General features: G+C 37.7%; 3 protein-coding genes across 3 annotated transcripts; 2 read left to right on the forward strand and 1 right to left on the reverse strand.

Moving 5' to 3' along the window:
• The first annotated feature begins 273 nt into the window (after positions 1-273).
• LOC118275128 (uncharacterized) lies at positions 274-12,161 on the forward strand. Its single transcript, XM_035592992.2, has 12 exons — positions 274-442; positions 864-1,225; positions 1,942-2,101; positions 2,556-2,752; positions 3,323-3,461; positions 3,935-4,065; positions 5,182-5,428; positions 5,961-6,620; positions 8,134-8,273; positions 10,462-10,603; positions 11,389-11,522; positions 11,999-12,161. The coding sequence occupies exons 1-12, from the start codon at positions 349-351 to the stop codon at positions 12,137-12,139; spliced, it is 2,547 nt and encodes an 848-aa protein (XP_035448885.2). The 5' UTR covers positions 274-348; the 3' UTR covers positions 12,140-12,161.
• Positions 12,162-12,965: 804 nt separating this feature from the next.
• LOC118275129 (zinc metalloproteinase nas-6) lies at positions 12,966-18,612 on the reverse strand. Its single transcript, XM_035592994.2, has 7 exons — positions 18,323-18,612; positions 17,220-17,315; positions 17,041-17,130; positions 16,359-16,543; positions 15,927-16,065; positions 14,984-15,114; positions 12,966-13,433 (listed from the first exon to the last, which is right to left on the reverse strand). The coding sequence occupies exons 1-7, from the start codon at positions 18,561-18,563 to the stop codon at positions 12,966-12,968; spliced, it is 1,350 nt and encodes a 449-aa protein (XP_035448887.2). The 5' UTR covers positions 18,564-18,612.
• A 619-nt stretch (positions 18,613-19,231) lies between these two features.
• LOC118275131 (protein windbeutel) lies at positions 19,232-22,186 on the forward strand. The gene is made up of 2 exons (XM_035592998.2): positions 19,232-20,045; positions 20,171-22,186. Exons 1-2 carry the CDS (start codon positions 19,500-19,502, stop codon positions 20,381-20,383), a joined length of 759 nt encoding a protein of 252 aa, XP_035448891.1. The 5' UTR covers positions 19,232-19,499; the 3' UTR covers positions 20,384-22,186.
• Positions 22,187-22,226: the final 40 nt, after the last annotated feature.

A 22,226-nucleotide genomic window follows, 5' to 3' on the forward strand; every position in this document is an offset into this window, starting at 1 on the left:
TTTTTTTTGTGAAATCATCCAATGACTTCTCTCGCCTTGGGCGAAGCGAGAAGGAGTGTCAGACTCTTACTGACTAAAAACCACACCGTTCCTACTCCTGCTTTTCGAACCGGAGCCCCGGTAAACCCGCTAGGTAGTCTGCAGCTCCGGAGAACACCATAGGTACGGCATCTATACATATAGGTATAAAAGTGCTACATACGAGTATGTATAAAAAAAATCGATATAATAAAATAAATTGAATAACATCTATAAACACGATGAAGTTATAAAAATATAATCGCTTTTGAATTTTCGTTTTATTTTTGCATTTGAAAATAAAATTATAATAAAGTTATTGTTACAGCGATGTTGTTAGGGGTGTACCTTTTGTTAAGTATTCAATTTTTAGTTATAAAATGTTCTATTCATAGCAGCTCTGATGAATTGGTTGTTCGGAGGGGTAAGTAATTATTAAAAAAATACTAAATATTTACCCTTAACCCTGCAACAGTCGGATAAGAACATGTAACTCTATTGTAACATATACCTACCTATCTTAACACCATTGCACGTATCTCTTATGTGTAATATCCCTCATGTTGATGTAAATAAAAATATCTTTATCTTTTAATCTTTTACTAAGGATTGACCAATGTAAAAAGAGCTCTGAAATACTATGTATCTTATTTTTAAAACAATTGTATATCCCACTAATATTTCACTTAAACAAACAAAACAAAAAGCCATACTTAATTAATATTTGTCTCGTACAAGAATGAATTCATACAACTAACTATCGAATCACTGCACCATAATAGTTAATAGAACTTCAATTGAATACCAATTCAAACTAAACCCTGAAACGCAATAACTAATTTCAGTTGATCAGAAATTGATCGAAAAAAGACGTGAAAACACGCGGGAAATGTGTAAGATCTTCAACTCGAAAAATTTGAAGGCCATGGAGCCAGGAGACGGTCTACCTTTCACCAGTTTCGACCAAAACGAACTACAACAAAAAGAGAAAGGCAATGGAAAAGAGAGGGAGAAAGCTAAAGAAAAGGCTCAGATTGGTACCAGGAGCAAAAGAGACACTAAATCTGTAAACCCAGCTCTCACAGTAAAAGATGAAGAAAGAGTAGAAAAGATAGTTGATAAAATATACGACGATTTACTTGAAAAGGGACATAAAATACCGTATAAGCACAAAGAATTGCCAACAGTAGATGAGAAAGGCAAAATGGTAAGTTATGAAGAAGCAAAGGCTGTTTTACGCAAACGAGCAGACGGGCCACCTGACGTAAGAAATCAGCGCCGCCCATGGATACCTGGAGGTATCCTACACCTTTTAAAAGGGAATATGTTATTTTCTTTAGGTCGTATCGGTTCGGAAAAACCGCCGACGATAGCTCATTCCACAGTTTTGTTTGAAATCCTAAAAATTATCAAATTATTTCTGGATCAATCTTTTTTTAAACCAAAATTCCATACAACTAAAATAAAACATGGATCCACCGCCTTTTCTTGAAATCTGTTATTAATTTCGAGCGTGAGTTTGTGGTAGTCTACCTGATATATTTTTATTATGATCTAACAAAAACTTATTAAGACATTATAAACAAAAACATTAAAGATTTTACATCAGGGTTTTCCAAACTTGGGTCGCGACTCATCGGTGGGTCGCAAGCGCATTTTTAATGGGCCTTGTCTGTAGAAAGACATACTAACTAACCGTTCTGTATTTTATTTTTCAAATTGGTAACGGTTTAATTCCCTGAAACTGGGTCCTAAGCTTAGGAACTTAATTAAGGTTGGTTGTAGTCCAGAAAACTCTGGGAACCACTGTTTTACATTATATATTCATGGCTTATATTAAATCAAACTGATAATAAGCCTCTTCTTACTTACGAAGTCAGAATATTATAGAACACCAAATGAATATCTTCTCTTAATTTCCAGAAGGCCACTAATATAACTGGAAGAAGATTTCCATTCGCACCTCTCACAATGGAAGGGCCAATCACAGATGAAGTTAAACCAAATACGTCGATTATTGAAACAAAAACCCCTCGTTTCCACCATGCCATCGTCCCGTTCTTCATTGATTCCAGGACTTATGGTATGGTAGAAATATACGAGAATAGAAGGAACCATACTTTTCAGTTCAAAATCATGTCACATACTTGCCTCAAAGCTACTCTTTCTAGCATCGTCACGCCTTTTATCCCCGCCAGGCAGAGGTGCACATTACGGAACGTAATGCTGCTATACAATCTACAACTGCTTTTCACTATTTGTGTTATAAGTTCCATGTAATAGGGGGTGGGCCTATTGAAAAACCGAAAAACCGAACAAAGCACAGTAAGACTTTGCCCGACTCGGAAATCGAACGCAAGACTCCTTGTTCGGCAGTCACAGTTACGATGACTTGACCAACGAGGCAGCTAATCTTTTTAAAGGCAAATATTAATCTGCTCCTTCAGCCCTTACTTGTGATCGGCATAATGTGTCTCTTTCTTTTCCATTCTCCCCTTTTACACCTTCCGTCCCATATCATAATGTTCTGGTTTCAGATGCTCACCTATCTGAAAAAATACTTGAAGCATTTGATTACTTTGAAAAGGCGACTTGTGTCCGTCTGCAACGCCTTCGAGAAAGGCCAACAGACCAGAGCTCGTTGCAAAACGTTGTATGGCTGTACATCACCAACCCATCTGGTATTAGACAGTGTGTACATAGTAATGAAAAGGCCGAGATTAAAGGTGTACAGGTCTGTATGAGTTTTTTTTTATGGAACACGAGCCGATTCGTGCCCTAGCATGGCCCTTCCACACTTGAGTGATTTTATTTTTACCTTAACACGACCGTAAGATTGGATAACTTTGAACGGCCAATCAGAGCGGCGAATGCCATAAGCGTGTTGATCGTGTTAACGTCACATAGTCACACTAGTTCCTCAATAGTAATTGTCTTTTGAGAAATGTCTAGGTTTCAACAAAAATCGTTAAAGTATCCAGTCTGCGTACGAAGGTTTTGGTAGAATCTTATCCCGATCCCGAAGAATCAATTACTAACGTATTGAGTTAAGGAGTTGCGGATAACCTAGCCAGGTCTTCGGCTCGATGCAGGAGTAGGAACGCGATGGCTTTTACTCACTAACATTCTAACACTCGCCAAGGCGGGAGAAGTCATTCAATGATTCTCCCTCTTAAAAAAAAGAAAACCTGAATCAGTATTGGCATAAGATATTTTTTTAAACTAAGCAATAAAGAACAATAGGTTACTAAACAATTTGAATCTAAATCATTAATTAATTGAGTCCCTTTTACATCGTCAACAGATGATCGTGTTCGGCTACGACTGCATGAGTGTTGGTGACATATCACATGAGATCATGCACATACTGGGTTTCTCACACGAACACACCAGACCTGATAGAGACCAATACATTACTATATTATGGGACAATGTAAAACCAGGTGAAAAATATGTCTTTATTTTATGGAACACGTCGGTAATCGAGCTGTCGTATCATCTGATGGTAAGCAATCGCCGCCGCCCACGGACACCCGAAACACCAGTGGCTTTACAAGTTCGTTACCGGCCTTTTGGGGTTAGGAATTCACGGGTTGTTGGGGAATCCGGAATCGGGAAGATGGGGAAGTGGATAATTGGACCTCCGGTAACCTCACTCACAAAGCGAAACACAATGCAAGCGTTGTTTTACGTCGGTTTTGTCACTCTAGTTGGACCGGCCCATTCGTGCCGAAGGCTGGCTCTCCCACTTTATGAAACTTTATTTTTCAAACTGAAAAGTGATGCTTTGAATATAACATTTATTTTATTAAGTAAGTTTATTTTATTAAAACTATTGAAGGCAAATCCTCCGCTAACGTAGGTCACCGGTGACTACCACGGCGTGCAATGTGTTAAAATGATTTTCTTTTTTCAGGTTACAGAAAGTTTTTTGAAATAGAACAAACACACACACATTTAGACAACTTGCCGTACGACTACGCAAGTGTCCTCCACTACCCTGCACGAGCATTCTCTAGAAATGGACAAGTCACTATTTTAACCGACGTACGTATACTTTATTTAAATTACTTGTATTCCATAACTACGGTCATGTCTACCTGTATATACAATGTGATAGGCGTGGGACTTCTAACCCGTTAAGGCTGAGTACTACATCTAATTTTATCGACAAAAAAAATAATATGGGGGTTGAACCCCTAATTGAAAATATAGGAAAATAGTGATTTTTTCGGTAAGAATAATTCACAAATTATTTTTTTCTCACCAAAACATTATCAAACATATGAAAAAAGTAATGAATTAGTGATCCAGGGTTATTAGCTACCGTTTGTCGTCTTTTTTTTGTTTCTACGACGCATACAACCTTTGATATCAAAAAAAGTAACAAAAATATTAAAATGGCCATAATTTTTAGGGGAGGGGATTCGACCCCTTCGACCCAGGACTTTTGTCGTTAAAATTAGATGTAGTACTCAGCCTTAACGGGTTAGAAGTCCCACCCCTATCACATTGTATAAAAATCAATTGCAGTTCGTTAGTCTCGCTAAAACTCGAGAACGGCTGGATCGATTCGGCAAATTTTAGTCTTGAACTATTTGTGGAATTCCAGAGAAGGTTTAAAAGTAGAGAAATAAATAGTTGAGGCGAAACGAAGTTTACTGGGTCAGCTAATTTTCGTTCCTGTTTCTAATTCGAGTTATTTCTAAGTTAACGAAATCGAAATGCTACCGCGCAGCCTTCTGATTGGTTGGTTAAGTTGGAACGGGCCAATCAGAGTGCCGAACGTCATATGTGTGTAAAACAAACTCGTAATAGGCATCTATCGTGGATGACAATGCATTATAACGAAGTCAAAGTCAAAGCATTTATTTCAATTAACACAAGCACTTTTGAATTAAATGAAGAGAAACTATAAATACGGTTGGCGCGGTGGCTGGGTAATCAGCTGCCAAGTTAACGTGTAGCGAGTTCGATTCACGAAGCAACTCTTTGTGTGGTCCACAAATTGTTGTTTCGGATCTAGGTGTCATTTGTATATGAACGCACCTACGACACAGGAGACAATGCTAGTGTGGGGGCAACGATGTTTAAAAAAAATGATAATGATAAATCATTAATCTTTCAATAAGACACTTTCAAATACATTTCATCTGATCCCAGTCTAACATCAAAATCGGACAACGTGAAGGTCTCAGTGAAATGGACGTTGAGAAAGTAGGCATGCTGTACTCCAACGAGTGCGTGAAACGGAACAGAGAGTACCTAGTCATGACATGTCCCAGTGTTGTCAGGAGCCAACGAGCCCAACCTACTCCAGTAAGTCAGGAAGACATTGAAGAATACTTTGAATACAGACTCTGGCCTTATGGCATCATCAACTATCAATTTAAGGACAAATTGGAATTTTGTAAGTACAAGTTATTTCTAGTCTTTAGTAATGATATTTTAATTTTAAGTCTTTAACTACTCAATGTCAATAGAAGATTTAAATTAAACGCAATGTCACGCCTTTTATCACCGAAGGGGTAGGCAGAGGTGCACATTATGGGTCGTAATGCCACTGTACAATGTACACCCACTTTTCACAACTTATGTTGTAAGTCCCATGTAAAAGGTGGTGAGTCTATTGCCATATACCGGGCACATTTCCAGACTCCGTGCTACTACTGTAGATTGATTGGGACAGTGACCGTTTTGTAAAAAATCATGCCTTTGTTTGTTTGGGGGTCGATTTTTCCAACGTCAGTTAAATTTTATCAGTACCCTTAGTATGAATTTGTTTTACGTTTAAAGAAATCGAAACAAGAGCACAATTGGTTGGTTTATTCGAGCCACCTGTATATACCATTCTGTCGAATATCAATTTCATACTCTAATTAAGATTTATAAATCTGATGATTGAAAAATTGTCTCTAAATGATATGAAATTGTAATTACAGCCGGTGAAGAAATAGAAAACATTAACGCAGTGATACGTCATATAGAAAAGGAAACGTGCATAGAATTCAGAGATCTGAGTGATATGCAATTTAGCGCAGAGACTGACTCTTCTGAGGAAAGCGCCGCCGCGGTAGAACATGGCAACGATGATAATGTTAATCAAGAAACTGATCTAGACGACGCCGGCGGAAAACCTGAACAAAGTGATACCAACGATAACAAAACAGAAAAAGAAATACCCAACTCCTCGGAAATAAAAGACGTGGACAAACAAACCAATAAAAATACAAATAACGTGGATAATGACAAAAACAAACATACAATACAAAACTTCCTGGACACGAGTTCACAAGATGGAGTCAATCCATATGACAAATTAAATGAAAGTGATGATGATGACAAATATAAACCGGTACCCTACTCCAAGGCTACAGATGACGAAGACAAACCATACAATGCTTTAAAGAGGACGGATAATGCCGAAAACGGAAAGATAAGCAAAGGCTTGAATATAAGAGACGGATACAGACCACGCAATAATTTAAATAATAATATGAGAGATCAGAAAAAGAATTCTGAGCCTGGAAAATTGTCTGTTGGATCCAAATTGAAGGGAATTATGCTCAAGGAAATTAAAGCAAGTAATAGCAGTGCAACTAGTAAGTATTCACTAAACTTGCAGCAGGTACCACATAAAATGACTTGATTTTTATAATAACTATCGTGAGACATACTAAATTAACTAAAATATCACTTTACTCACGTATATTAATGGAGAAAAGCCTAGCGTAGGCTGCGCGATGTCGCCGCGTCTGCGCACGCTATTCATGATGAAGAGTCCCTCGGAGACTCGAAACTAGTGGAGCTTTTCTACAATAATATACGTAAGTAAATCTATAGGAAGGGAAACGATTGAACGGCTGACGGATACACCTGAGTTAATTTCATCAACTCAATATTTTCCTGAATTTCCGTGAATATTCTCATTTTGAACATTTAAAAAAAAAGGCTTTGACAACAATGTCCAATATTTACACATTTCTTAAAAGTAATTGAATTAAGTATTAAAAAAGTTATTTGGGCCACCAAAACATTTCTCACCTGAGAAACCCACAACACCAGAGGATATTACTAGTGCGCTGTCGGTCTTTCGGGCATTAAAGGTTTTTAGGTTTGATTGGGGGGAAGATTGGGCCTCCACTATACTCACTCTCATAACGAAATACTACGCCAGTGTTGTTTCTCGTCGATTTTTTCCCAGGTAGTCCAAACTATACTCAGCTGAAATTTACCTCTGTATTCGTATATATTATGTACATATTTATTCATCATATCCCAAATAATTCCGTAATGTGCACCTCTGTACACCTTCGGGGATAAAAGGCGTGACGTTGCATTTAGGTAATAAAAATAATAACAAACAAAGACATTGAAAAATTCATTATATTCATATTTAATTCGTCGGTCAATTCAGAAAGCGTTTGAAATGTAAGCGAGGCGAACTGAAATGCATATACTGTTATGAAACTAAGCACTATCTGATGTAACCACGTATTCACCGCACGCGATGAAAGAAAGTTACTCGATTTTTTGTAACCAGTCACACACCGCAGTTTTATGAACATTATCCTTTTCTAAATAATGTAGCATATTGGTAAAGAAACTATCGTCATACATACACATACATACATACAAATCGTCACGCTTTTAATCCTCGAAGGGGTAGGCAGAGGTGCACATTATGGCACGTAATGCCACTGTATAATGTACACCCACTTTTCACAATTTATGTTGTAAATTCCATGTAATATGGTGGAGAGCCTATTGCCATATACCGGGCACAAATTACGAAGAAGAAATTTTCGAAATTAGCTTAGCAATACCTCGCCCGACCCGGGAATCGAACCCAAGACCCCTTGCCCGGCAGACGCACTTGCAACCACTCGGCCAACGAGGCAGTCTAACTAATAGTCAAACTATCATCACCATCAACATATAAGGACCAGTTTAAATAAGAGTGTGGGAGAACAGTCTTATTTAAACTGGTCCTTAGGAGGAGCAGGAGTAGGAACGGGGTGGTTTTTAGTCAGTAAGAGTCTGACACTCCCTCTCGGGGTAAAAGCTACATGAGGATCACAACCTAACTAACTTAACCTTCTACTTATTTAATAGAGAAGAATTCAAAGATCAGAAGGAGGCGTGGAGTTCCATTGTCGCCTGCTAGAAGACACGCCAGCTTCCTGATACAGTTCACCCGGTCTCCTCTCCCTGGGTGCCAATGTCCTCATGCAGGCAAACCTGATGGAAAATATGTAATTACAAACAGTTGCATACAAACACTTTTATATTAGTTGCAAATAACGGTTTACATATAAAATGACTAATACCTAAGCAGCACGTGCGACGACGCGACGACGTCGCTCATGAATAAGAGACCCCGTTGTGCCTCGAAACTGTTAGAGCTTGCTTCAGTCATTTAACGGGAGTGAGCCGTTATTTCCAATGTATAAAAAAAGTCCTTTCACTTTTATCATAATTTACTAACCACAGTGTCGGTTGGCTTATATGGACATTTGACTAAAGATAATTAGTTTATCTTCATTGTAGCCACCCACCACCTGCATCCTTTTTACAAATAAAAAACCCGACTGCGTTTCTTCATTATATGAAAATGAAAAAACCCTAAAACAAGAAAGTCATCGTAAAATTAAAGCAGTCGGGACCCATTCTAAATATGAAGACTTAGTGAAACATACGGTTTGCTTTCTAGAATGGGTCCCGACTACTTTAATTTTACGATGACTTTCTTGTTTTAGGGTTTTTTCATTTTCATATAATAAAGAAAGGCAGTCGGGATTTTTAGTTTTTTAAATTACATTATTTTATTTTACTTTCTTTTAGTTTTATTATTTTTATGATTTGATAATTATAGGTATCTAGTGTCATTCTCACAGTAAATACGAATCAAACGACCCATATCAAGCTGAAATCCATCGAGTCGTTTAGGCTAGAGAGTGAACAATATTTGAATTTGGCGCCAATAATCCGTCATTTTGTTTTTTTTATTATTTTGATATATCCAGTGTCAATCTCACAGTAAATACGAATCTAACGACCCCTATCAAGCTGACATACATCGAATCGTTCCGGCTAGAGAGTGAGCAATATTCAAATTTGGCGCCAAAAATCCGCCATTTTGTTTTTTTTACTATTTTGATATATCCAGTGTCACTCTCACAGTAAATACGAATCCAACGACACCTCTCAAGCCAAAATCCGTCAAGCCGTTTAGGCTGTAGAGCGTGCCAAACAATTATACATATACACATACATACATACAAGTTTTTAAACTGACATGGTCACTAACACTATTATTAGAACTTATTACGGGATATTTACCATGTTTATTCATTTTGGTGAGTTTCCGATGTCTTCACTCCTTTCCGGAAAGTTTCCCAGATGCTGCGTTCGCCGAAGGATAGCTTCCCTCTAGAAAGACCTGGTGTCTATAAAGTGGACTGTAGCTGTGGCAAATCATATATCGGTCAGACTAAGCGTACTGTGGCTTGTAGAATTTCTGAGCATATTAGAGCGGTGAAAAACAACGACGCACAAAAATCCGCTATAGCTCAACACATCTTGGAGGCTGGATCAAACCACTGGATTGAGTTACATAATCCACAAGTTATCTCCACAGAACGCCACTATATACCTAGACTGGTAAGAGAAGCGATTGAGATAACCAAGTACAAAATCTTCAACCGGGAGGATGGGTTTCAACTGTCGAGGGCTTGGAATCCAGTGGTCCAACTATGTAAAACCCGAAAAACTGCCAAGAAAGAAGAAAGTTCGCGAGCGGACACAGTGAGTTTTGTGTGTCGAGAGTTAAGCCGAGTTACAAGTGACAATGGTAGTGGTATTACCGGTGTCAGCAAAAAACGAACGAGAAAGCGGGTAGACAGATTTGTCTGCTCGTAAACACCCACCCGCATTTACTCCAGTCAATCCGTGATCATGGCGCTTGCAACAGTGCCGAAATATCGGAAACTCACCAAAATGAATAAACATGGTAAATATCCCGTAATAAGTTCTAATAATACATACATACATACATACTCTCGAAAAACATAACCCTCCTTCTGGCGCAGTCGGGTAAAAAGAAAGAAAGTGTCACTGAAGAAAGAAAGTCGGTTTAAAAAAGCATTAAAAGGATCAAATTGACTTTGATTTGGAAAGTCGGTGTTTCTCATTATTGTTTGTTTCTTATTTAAGTATTTACTTAAGTTATTTTCTTTATGTGTATTTTTTCTATTTAATTAAAAATGTAATGTTTGAATGATACTTAAGTCTCAGAAAAAAAATTAGCTGGTAATAAAAAATCAGGCTGTATAAATGATCACGTTAATGAGTGCTCAGCGAGTCAGCAAGACGCGATAGACTGGCTCGCATTATTCTTAATCAAACATTTAATTTCAGCTATTAACACATATTATGTTCCAGGTGGTAGTCATAAACGCGGACTGCTTCAACTCATTGAATGACTTGCTGCACTTGTTTGTGCATATCCTGGGTCTGGATCACCAGCACAATATGCATGACAGGGACGACTACCTCCACATCCTGTGGGACCAGTTAACTGATGGTATAAACACTAATGCACCATTCTTTAGAAGAGTTTAAGTGTGGGAGAGCCATACTTCGGCACGAATGGGCCGGCTGGACCGGAGTGATGCCACGGCCTCACAGAAAACCGACGTACAACAACGCTTGGGTTGTGTGAGTGAGGTTACCGGAGGCCCAATTCCCCCCCTTCCCAATCTTCCCAATCCCCAATTACCCAACAACCCTTAAATTCCTAACCCCCAAAAACTATCGTTTTCTTTTTCTTCTCCTCTAATATCATCTTCTGATTTGTTTCGTTGCGGGATCCAAGACAGTCATTCATTTCCCTGGGACGCGCCGGACTTCAGTGTTCCGGTTTTTTCATGTTTGTATCTACTGTAGATCCTGGCTTTCAGGAATTGCAGCGGTATGGGAGGTTGTGGCGGGCTTGTCCCAATTAAAAAAAAACCCCAAAAACGCCTCTGGTGTTTCAAGTGTCTATAGGCAGCGGCGATTGCTTACCATCGGGTGATACTATACTGCTCGTTTACGGCGTGTAAAAATAAAAGCATTCCAATTTTATTTTCATCCACCTTTGTCAGTTTCGAAAGTTGTGATCTCTGTAAAGTGTTTTGTACATGATACCTACTTGGTTCTATTCTTATACTTATGCGCTGCCGGGCAAGAGGTCTCTGATCCCCGGATCGGGCGGAGCCTAGAAATGTGCCCGGTATATGGCAATGGGCTCACCACCAACTTACAACTGCCTATCGCATACAATTGCGGTTTACTCGGTTGATAATTTCCATTTCCATTTTTGCACAGATGTTAAAGAAGAGATGAGTGTTAAGTTGAAACCAGCGGCCTCTGTCGGCTTCCCGTATGACTACCAGAGCGTGATGCATTACCCCTGGCTGCAGATCAAGGATGGAAAAACTAACATCATGTATCCCATATGGGTAACTTCCATTTATTGCTTTACTAGTACTAAGATCTCCGTATGGGAATCGAACGCGTTGCGCGGCAGCCCGTCGGCCAGCCAGTCAACGGTATGTCAGATTCTTACTGACTAAAATCACCCTGGTGCAACTCCTGCTTCGAGACCGAGGCTCGGTAATTTCTTACAGGCGAATCTCTTAACGGGCGTAGCCCGGCGATTGTCACTCCAGAATACCTAACGCTATATGCTACCAACGGAAACTATAATACTGTTTGTTTTATATACTCGTATATATTTAATGGGTCGACGTTTGGCCGCTATCTCGCCTGATGGTAAGTGATGATGCGGCCTACGATGGAGCACATCTGCCCAAAGCAACCTATTCACTCGGGCTTTAAAGACACCCAGGTTATACCCATCAGGAAACACAGACTCCGGCAAGGAGTTCCACTCCCTAGCAGTTTATCTAAATGACTTTAATATTTATAATTCCAGAACGATGGCTGGGCTATGGGCCATTGGCAAGGACTAAGCTCAACAGATGTACAAAAACTAAATCTTCTCTACTTCAAACAGTGTGTGCAAAGGAGGGAACACGCGAACGAATTACTCCGAAAGAAGAAAATAAATAAGTAAATAAAACTGTTTTGGGAATAAATGTGGTATATTTAATTATTCTTGACATCATCACTACATAGTATGTATAATAAAACTGCGCCGCTTTCTCTGTCCCTTTGTATGCTTAAATCTTTAAAACTACGCAACGGATTTTGATGCCCATTTTTTATTGGAAGTAATTCAAGGGAAAGGTTTATGTATAATGCATGCATAATATATCACCATTGCACCCATGCGAAACTGGGGCGGGTAGCTAGTTTGAATTTAATAAGAGATCAAGTTCCGAGTTGTTCATAGGTAGGCGTGCCCCATCGTTGGACACATCATCGCTTACCACCAGGCGAGATGGTGTCTAAACGCCATAACTATAAAAAACTAACTTCAAATACAAATCAAGGTCAAATACAGTTAAAAAAGGACGCAAATATCTTTAACAGATACATGCATCCCTTTCCAACTAAGCTTGAGCAGAAATCTTTATTTGAGTATAATAACTTAAATTACTATAATATTATGCTTAAATTGTCAGTGAAGCTAAGTGCTTATTCCAAAGTGTCTAAGACTATAGAACCAATAATTTCAGTTTTATTCAAGGTTTAAATATACTATTTTGCATAAATTTTATAAGGGGCAAGTACTAACAGCTTATTATATTTTTTCACCATGGAATTTAGACCAAGATTGTACTAAGCGTGGGTGATGTCCTTTATAATGGTAGTAAGTATTAGTATAATTATGTAGATAGTGAATGCAAGATACAAGTACAACAAATAAACGAAACAATTTAACAGCTACTAGAAAGTGGTACATTTTTCTGGGATAATTTTTATTTTATTTTAAATAATTAAATACAACCTATTACATTATTGTTTCCGATCGTTATACAAAGAGCAAGGTTTTTCTTTATCCCTTCACCATCTTTACCCCCTTCGTTATCTACATCATCGTCACCATCTTTTTTGTCTTTATCGCCTCTATCGTCATCACCATCTTTTTTGTCTTTATCGCCTCTATCGTCATCACCATCTTTTTTGTCTTTATCGCCTCTATCGTCATCACCATCTTTTTTGTCTTTATCGCCTCTATCGTCATCACCATCTTCCTTTCCTTTATCGCCTCTATCGTCATCACCATCTTCCTTTCCTTTATCATCTGTACAGTCTTCATCTCCTCCCAAAGCAGCCTGGCAGGTTTCATACAATTTCCTCACCTTACGCTTGTTGCAATCCCGACCGAAAGATAGTTGAAGCTTCATGACGTCTAACTGAGAAAACTGGTTTGTGTCTGATGGCTTGATTTTCAAGCCGTGTGCCTAAGATATTAATTATAATTTTAATTAGGCCATAGAACTGTCTTTAAAGCTACGCGTCCACAGGCCCGCGGCCCGCATCGCACGCATCCCACGCAACGGATTTTAGTTTGTCTTTTATAGGAACTCATACAACTACGTCCACTGATCCGCATCGTACGGAACTACGGACCGCATCATCGGGAATGCCTACATGCGATGCGTACTGATGTCATACGGAATGCGTATGATGCGGGCCTGTGGACGCTTACCTTTACTATTACTACTGACTGATTGCTGTTCGTTGAAAACTGTGTGCTAAAGTTTTCGTCTAATAATCTGTGATAACCAGAGATCGGAATAGGTGTATTGATTTTTGGTATTTGTACCGTAAATGCACATAGAAAGAATAACATGGATAAGCCATTTTCCCGGAAAGTAATTCCGGTATTTCCGGATCCAATTAAATATTGTTAATGCTGGTAGTTATATTATTACTTCTCAATTTAAAATTTAAAGGAAGGTATCAAAACTAAATTTAATATTTATCTGTTGAATAATAAAAACAATTGAATTCATCGGAATTCGATTGTTTAAATAATAAACGCAAACATTAATACATTTCAAATATTTTATTGCTAGCCTTTAGGCTAAGTTCACATGACCGCGCGTTGCCGGATTCCGGAGGAATGTCCATATTAATATTTACGTTTTGGATCAGTGACCCCAATTCAATACACCTATTCCGATCTCTGGTGATAACGCAAAAGCATGTTGGAGGTTTTTCATTTAGATATTCTGAATAGTAGCACGAAAAGTGGACCCATGAGATGTGCACTTGCACCAACTTCATAGGATTTGTGCCGTGTGACATAACTAAAGATTACTTTTGTCTTATGTCCAGAGGTGTACACATTAGATGAAACATCAAGTTATAACTAATAAGTATATGGCATTCGAAGAATGAAATACGCAATAGTACCGGCGTTATGTTCTTTAATAAAGAACGGCAGATTACGAAATTTGAAAGTGTATGGATATATTGACAGCTTACTCACTCAATTTAAATATTTATAAATTTTAACTCCATGTCCATGATAGTTAATGAATACTTTAAAGCTGATTGAGGTATTTCCTCGTATTCGTATTCGACATTTTGTTATTATATCATAAATCCTTCATTTAGGTCATAAAACATCACAGATTTTACTATAAAATTAAATGACAACAATTCTGACACACATATTTCCGTTATCTCTGTAGACTGTGCCCTTAGTACGAGTTTGCTTTACGTTTAACGAGATCAAATACCGACTGGTTGGTTCATTGGAGCTGGCCAATCAGAGCGCCGATAGCAGTCTCGTTTCGATCTCATTATGCTTAAAACAACTTCGTACTAAGCCCTCTGGTCAATTACTCTCATCTACAGAGAGTGCTACTGCCTGGTCTTTGTTAGATGTGTGCTCCCTTAGTTTAAACGACACCCGCGCGAAGAGTAGGAGTGGTGACAGTGACTAATTCTTCTCTACCGTCTCCATCACCACATGGTAATTATACTTGCGGGTCTTGCTTACCAAAGGTACTATAGTAGGTCCTCCATTGCTGCTGAAGGCGTGGTCATGGAAATGCATGATGCTCATGGTGTCGTACTCTACCATATCCTTATGTTCAAAGTCGCCTCTCACCCAGAACAGCGACCGGTATTCTGAGGAATTGATTTAACTGCCGATCTCAGAGACATTTAATGGTTACTTAAACTATTACTTAGTAACGGTTTTGTTGTGAAAACAATTGCTAAGGACTGGATTAAGTAACCATTAAATTACTCTGAGTGCGGTCGTAAATATCTGACCAGTTCAGTAATTCGAGTCTCTGATGAGATGAAATAAAAGTGTATAATAAGTATAGTTCCCATAAATTGCCGTACGAGCTCTGGTGCGGCGGCGTCGATCGATGAAGCAAAGGCTTCACATTGTGGGGACAAATCGCAATTACAAGTGACAGATTACAGAAGTCGCACATAGATGATCGTACCAGTTTGCTTAACGTTTAAAGTAATCGAAACGAGAGCGCGTTCAGCGCTCTGATTGGTTGGTTTATTTAAGCCGACCAATCAGAGCTCCGAACGCACTCTCGTTTCGATTAGGTAGTTTAAACGTAAAGCAAACTCATTGTAAGGGTACAGAACAAAGTCTTTATACTAAGAAAAATAGTTTTTTTTTTTTTGAAGGTGGAAAATCATCCAGTGACTTCAATCTCCCGCCTTGGGCGAAGCGAGAGGGAGTATCAAACTCTTACTGACTAAAAACCACAACGTTCCTACTCCTGCTTTTCGAGCCGGAGCCCCGGTAAACTCGCTAGGTAGATAGCTCACAGCTCCGGATCAGGCACCAGCCCTACTGGGCCCCATCTGTGGTGGTCTGATGGCTCTTTGAGGCCCCGCACGCACGGGAGATAAATAGTTGTAAGTCCTCATTAAATGTCTCTGAGTACGGTGGTAAAATCAGCTTTGCTCACGTGGTTGTATGTTAGGCCAGATGACTCTGACGTAGCTGTCTCGCTGCGGATGGGTGATCTCGTCGTGGAAGCCAAGGACATGCATCATTGCATGCAGTATGTCACGTGGTTGCATGCATTCGTAACCGAGAATCATAGTCTGGAGGCAAGAAAGAAAATTAAAATATTGGCCTCATTAGCCTTATTTATACCTTATCACTACACAGTATAAAACAAAATGGCTTTCTTTGTCCCTATGTCCCTTTGTAAGCTTAAATCTTTAAAATTATGCAACGTATTTTGATGCGGTTTGTTTTTTTAATAGATAGAGTGATTCAAGAGGTTTATATGTATAATGCATGCATAATATATCACCATTGCACCCATGCGACGCTGGGGCGGGTCGCTAGTATACTACAAAATAATTAATTCCACAAATATCTTAAATCTTACCGCTTTCCCACTACCGTCGTGCAACACTCTATGTATGCATCGCCTGATTTTTGTTGGATTCTCAATACTTAGCCACGTGAAACCACTCAACTCTGCAGCTCTTCCCTCCAAGGGCTTAAAAATCACACAAGAAGCCCTTTCTATCGAATTCATTGCTGTTCTTATTCGTTTCGTAATTGCTTCATCTGGCAACAGAAATTATAGCCGTTATTTTATAAGGTATTTCAAAAAAATACGGTTACATTAATGGAGAAAAGCTCTACTAGTTTCGAGTCACAAAGGAACTCTTCATCGTGAGTAGCGTGCGCAGACGCAGCGACGTTGTGCAGCCTACGTGAGCAAACCTTTTTTTATGGAACACGCCGTAAACGAGCAGAAGTATCGCCTGATGGTAAGCAATCGCCGCCGCCAATGGACACTTAAAACACCAGAGGCGTTACAAGTGCGTTGCCGGCCTTTTGAGGGTTAGGAATTTAATGGCTGATGGGGAATCGGGGATTAGGAAGGGGGAAATTGCCCCCGGTAACCTCACCCACACAACGAAACACAACGCAAGCGTTGCTTCAGGTCGGTTTTCTGTGAGGCCGTCGAGGCCCATTCGTGCCGAAGCATGGCTCTCTCACACTTAAGTGTATGTCTCATGATAAATATTGTTGAAACGTTATTAGGAAAGTTATCTCACCATAGCTTTTCGGGTCTATGAAATACGGCACGATGCCTTTCGTCCAAACGAAAATGGCCGGTTTTAATTCAATCGAGGATTGACTACTTCCTGGAAATAACATGCAGATAATTAATTGTTTTTTAAAAACTGTAGGACTTGGACTTTTTTCTGATAACAGTTGAAACATTGCCAATCACCTGGTGCCTTTGGGACATCGGCTTCAGAGGCTTCCTGTATCTGACCACTGGCTTCTACCTGGTTGGTTGGAAGCCTGTCGAGTTTCTTGTTTAGAGCTACATAGTTAAAAATTTGTTTATCTTCTTCTTATATAAATATAAGTCTTGATTTCCTTCCTGACGCTATAATAGTATCTAATAGGTATATCTTTTAATTAAGCGTTAGAACTACAGCCGCCCCTTCTTGTAGCTCTTTGCAAAACCAATGAAAAGTAAGTAAGCGATTTCATCGATATAGGTAAGTAGCTCATCCAGTCGCTGTGCTGGTTCGATTCCCGCGTATAGCAAATTGCTAATGGATTTATTTATTTAATGAACATTGTAAGCCCGGAGACAGTCAAGCCGTTGGTCCTGCGCCCGACCTCTCTCAGGTGCCATCGGTTTCAAAGAGGGACGGGAAAGAGGGAACTCCTGAGTTTGCGCATACACTTGTACCTAATACCTACACTAATGTTTCCCACATTGGACTAATCTACCGAAATCGATTAAGAGATTCCGTAAATATAATAACTCATATTGACCCAATTCGCTGTTAACCAATTGATATGTTAGGTACCTTTTTTTTTGAGGGGGGAAAATCATCCAATGGCTTCTCTCGCCTTGGGCGAGGCGAGAGTGTCAGACAGAACCAAGTCGACCATTAACGATTGGGCATTCTGGACCACTTGAACGAAGGCGTTCGCCGAGCGAAAAGTGGTCCAGAATGCCACTTAGGTACTATAAATCAATTAACTTTAATTCGTTTTTCTTTTTATAACGTCACGCCTTTAATCCCCGAATGGGTAGGCAGAGGTGCACATTATGGCACATAATGCCAATGTACACCCACATTTCACAATTTACATATGGTATCACAATTTACGTAGGTAAGTCCCATGTAATAGGTGGTGAGACTATTGCCATATACCGGGCATGTTTCCAGACTCCGAGCTACCACTGAGAAATTTTTCGATAAACCGAAAAAAGCCCAGTAATACTTCGTCCGACCCGGGAATCGAACCCACCCCTTACCCGGTAGTCGCAACCATTTAATTAGTTATAATATATAATTACGTAATACGAACTCTGAATTTCGCCCTTTTCAATAGACCCTGATCCCGAATTGTCGATTGGATCTGGTTTTTTTTCTTCTGAGGACAATAGCCAACTTCTCGTAGTCTTTGGCTTTTTAGTTGGATTAAATCTTCTTGACTTGTCTTCTGTCACCTCTGAATCTAACCAATTTTCCATTGGCGTATCCAGCGCCAGCGCCGCCACGTAGCATATTGTAATAATTAGTGAATAAAAACAAAGAAATAAATTCATAACTCCTGTCTATAACGTAGAATGAGAATATCAAAAATAACTAAACGTAATTTATAAAATTGTCGTAACTTTATATTGTTTTTCAATTATTATGAAATCGAATAAGCTTTCCCATTTATTTTTCTCATAAAGTAGCACAATAAAGTTAGAAATATTGATTTTTGTATTGTTATTTCAAATAGAGTGTACGAATATGCATCGTCGGAGTGATAATATTGAAACATCAATATCACAGCTATTCTTTATCGGTTCCGAAGAACTTTGCAAGTCGCAAGAATTTAATGTTTTGGGACTTATTAAACTCGCGTTCTATCTGTTTGTAAAAATAGTTTTATTTTACTTCAACTGGCCTGCGATCTCATCTCATTAAGGTCAAAAAAAAATTCAGCAAAGTTTTAATTCTTTAATTATTTTAAATGTAACTTTTTAAATATTCTATATTTCAAAATGTAATAGAAAACTAACTTACAACTGGCAAGACCAATCACAAGCGTACACGGTCAGCTGTCAAAAGATATATTGTTATGCCGGATCCGTTTCACGCAGAACATAAATGTGCTTCAATTAATTATTATTGTATCTTTAAATCTTAAATTATTCATAAAGAAGACAATATTTATTATAAAAAAAGAACAAAATATATAATGCTATTAATGTTTTTTTTATTATGGAATATTTATTAATAACCTCATAAATATTAAAAATACCAAAACAGCGTATAACGGAATGATGTGAACGTTGTTTACATAACTGTTAGAGACGTAAATTGAAAAGGGAAACAAACTGAAATGGAATGTGTCAATAACAGTCAATAAACTAGCGCAGCGTACGATTAAATATATTGGCGGTGTAACAATAACAGCTTTTATTTCGTAAAATACGTTCAGTATTGAAAGACAGAACATTCCAAACTGTAGTGCTATACAACTACTAACAATGCAGCGTTATTTATTGCTATATACCTTTGTTTTAATTGTGCCTTTTGCATATCAAGCTTCAACCACGACCGGGTCTGTCGAATTAGACGAATTTTCTTTTGATAAAATAAGAAATAAATTCGATGCAAGCCTTATTAAATTCGATGTGGCGTTCCCATACGGCGACAAGCATGATGCGTTCGTGTCACTTGCAAGGGAGGCGAAAGATGTGGAAGATCTTTTGATTGCTGAAGTCGGCGTGAAAGATTATGGTGAAAAAGAAAATGAGGCTCTTGCGAAGAAGTATGGAGCGACCAAGGATAACTTCCCTGTGGTTAAACTGTTCGTCAAAGGTAAAACTGAGCCTATACCATTCGATGAATCGAAAGGGTTCACCAGTGATGAACTTCGCCGTTTCGTACGGGAGAACACCGGCATATATTTGAGTTTGCCTGGCTGTGTTAAGGAACTCGATAAGTTCGCAATACAGTTTATGAAAGGCAAGAAAGATGAGAGGAAAAAAGTACTCAAGAAGGCTGAAGAATTCTTGAAGAACGCTGATAAGGTATAGCTTTTGCTTTTTATTGATAAGTTTTAGTCTCGTGAATTTGGCGACCATGACATTATTCCCAATTCTTATTCCAACAATCTGTTGCTCTAATTCTCAAATTATTATATTTTTTGTTTTAGGAGCATGCTACCGGAAAGATCTACAAGACAATCATGGAGAAGATTCTAGAAAAAGGTGACGATTTCATACAAGCTGAGCACGAGAGAGTCAAGAAGTTACTCAGTAGTAAAGTTTCAGATGAGAAGAAGAAAGAATTAGGAAGCAGAATCAATATTCTACAAACATTCCAACTATCTGACAAACAGCAGAAATCACAGAAAGAAGACCTGTGATTGGTCAATTAATTTCTTTGGCACTTTTGTGCCTTGTTCGAACTATGCTACCATTTTAGTTGTGTATCAAGTACTTTGTAGCTATCTCTCAATTCAATTTTGGGACAGAAACAAGAAAGGGCTACTAAGTACTCGCTACTGGACTAAAATACTAGCGTAATGTGAACAAAGCATTATTCACAGTTCATAGTTGTGTAGTAGTTACTCCTATGAAGTTTCTCTTGAGTGTCTTTGAGTTTTTAAATTTATAGAGGTTCCTGCAACAGTACTCTTTTGTCTGATTCCTGTGTTAATGTTATGACAGCTACAAATTATGAATTTTCTGCATGTATATTGTATATAGATTATTTCTTCTCACCTGTCTGTGTGTGAGTTTTATCTTTTATGTAAAGAAAAAGACAAAAATTTGATCTCTTTTCAAATGGATAGCTAAAGACCCAATTTTTTATCACATGTGCAATAGTAGATGTTACAGATTATGATTGAATTTGTATTTACCTTAACAATTCCATTATTATAATATTTTATCACATTGATATTTGTTTTATAACTTATTCAATTGTTATTCAAATTTAATGTCCATATCATGTTTACCTATTATATTACTTTGCAATGTGTGTACTTAAACAATGTACCTATATTTATTTTACAGAGTATTAAAAAATATTCTATTAAATTATTATGTGAGCAATGCAATTTCATACATATCCAAAGAATTGCAACTGCTTCTATGCATTGTATGTATAAAATTTTATAATAAAATGTTAAATAGTTCATATTTGTGTTTTAAAGTTTACTTTTTGTTAAAAACAGATGGCATTTTTCACTTAACAATAAATTTAAATAGCTCATTATTTTTCGTTTCAAGCGTTTTAATTTCCAGTTTTATTATTAATTACTTTTTTGACTGACACACTAAAATTATACATATTACCATTAAATTTCCTGATCAACCATGATGGTTGAACTATATGGAAATCTAGAATATGCATGTTACATTTTTCTTTCGCCATTTAAAGACTACAGTAAATTTACTATTTTTGTATCTAGACATAATATGCAATAGAGCTCAAAATTCATGCTATTTTTAAATATCACCAAGGAAGAAATATTGTCTACAACACAATTTTCATTTGCTTTTAGTTTAGACAATGTGTTCCTTAAAATGTCTGCTACTAAAAATAAATGACCTATTTTATTAGATACTTTATTTACCAAACTAACTTTCGCATTTATAATATTAGATAGGTATTTGCGGTACCAAAGTATTAAGTATTGTGCAAACATTCCACTAGATGTAGTTTAAGTTGAACTAGTATTATTTGAAAATAATTGCAGTCACATAATTAATTTTATGGTTGCATTGGTCTCTGATGATTATTACCGTGCTTACTAGTTTGATAAAATGTATTGTGTTTTGTAGTACAAAATGCCTATTTGTAAACAGGATATAGTTATGTCGCAATGTAGATGATACAAATAATTGAAATGACATACTCAGGCCTTGATACAAAACATATCCTGTCTTGCTACATTTTATCAAAATTTGTTGAACTATTTAGCAGTTTGAATGTGACAGACATACTTTCGCATTTATACAAATTAATTAGTATGTAGTATGTCTAATTTTGTTTTTACGATAGCAGCTGCTTTAAAAGCTATAGTTCTATGAAACATGTGTCATGGTTCTCTAAATTGTGAGCATATCTTTGTATTTTAATATTTTATTGTGTATTAAGTAAATTGTAAAGATTAATATGCACGACTGTGGGTGTGCTTGCAATAAATTATTTTAAGACTTTATACCTAATGAGTTTTATTGTTATAAGTCCTAGTATTTATT

The sequence above is a fragment of the Spodoptera frugiperda genome, chromosome 11 (assembly GCF_023101765.2).
Source record: "Spodoptera frugiperda isolate SF20-4 chromosome 11, AGI-APGP_CSIRO_Sfru_2.0, whole genome shotgun sequence".
Classification (NCBI taxonomy): Eukaryota; Metazoa; Arthropoda; class Insecta; order Lepidoptera; family Noctuidae; genus Spodoptera; species Spodoptera frugiperda.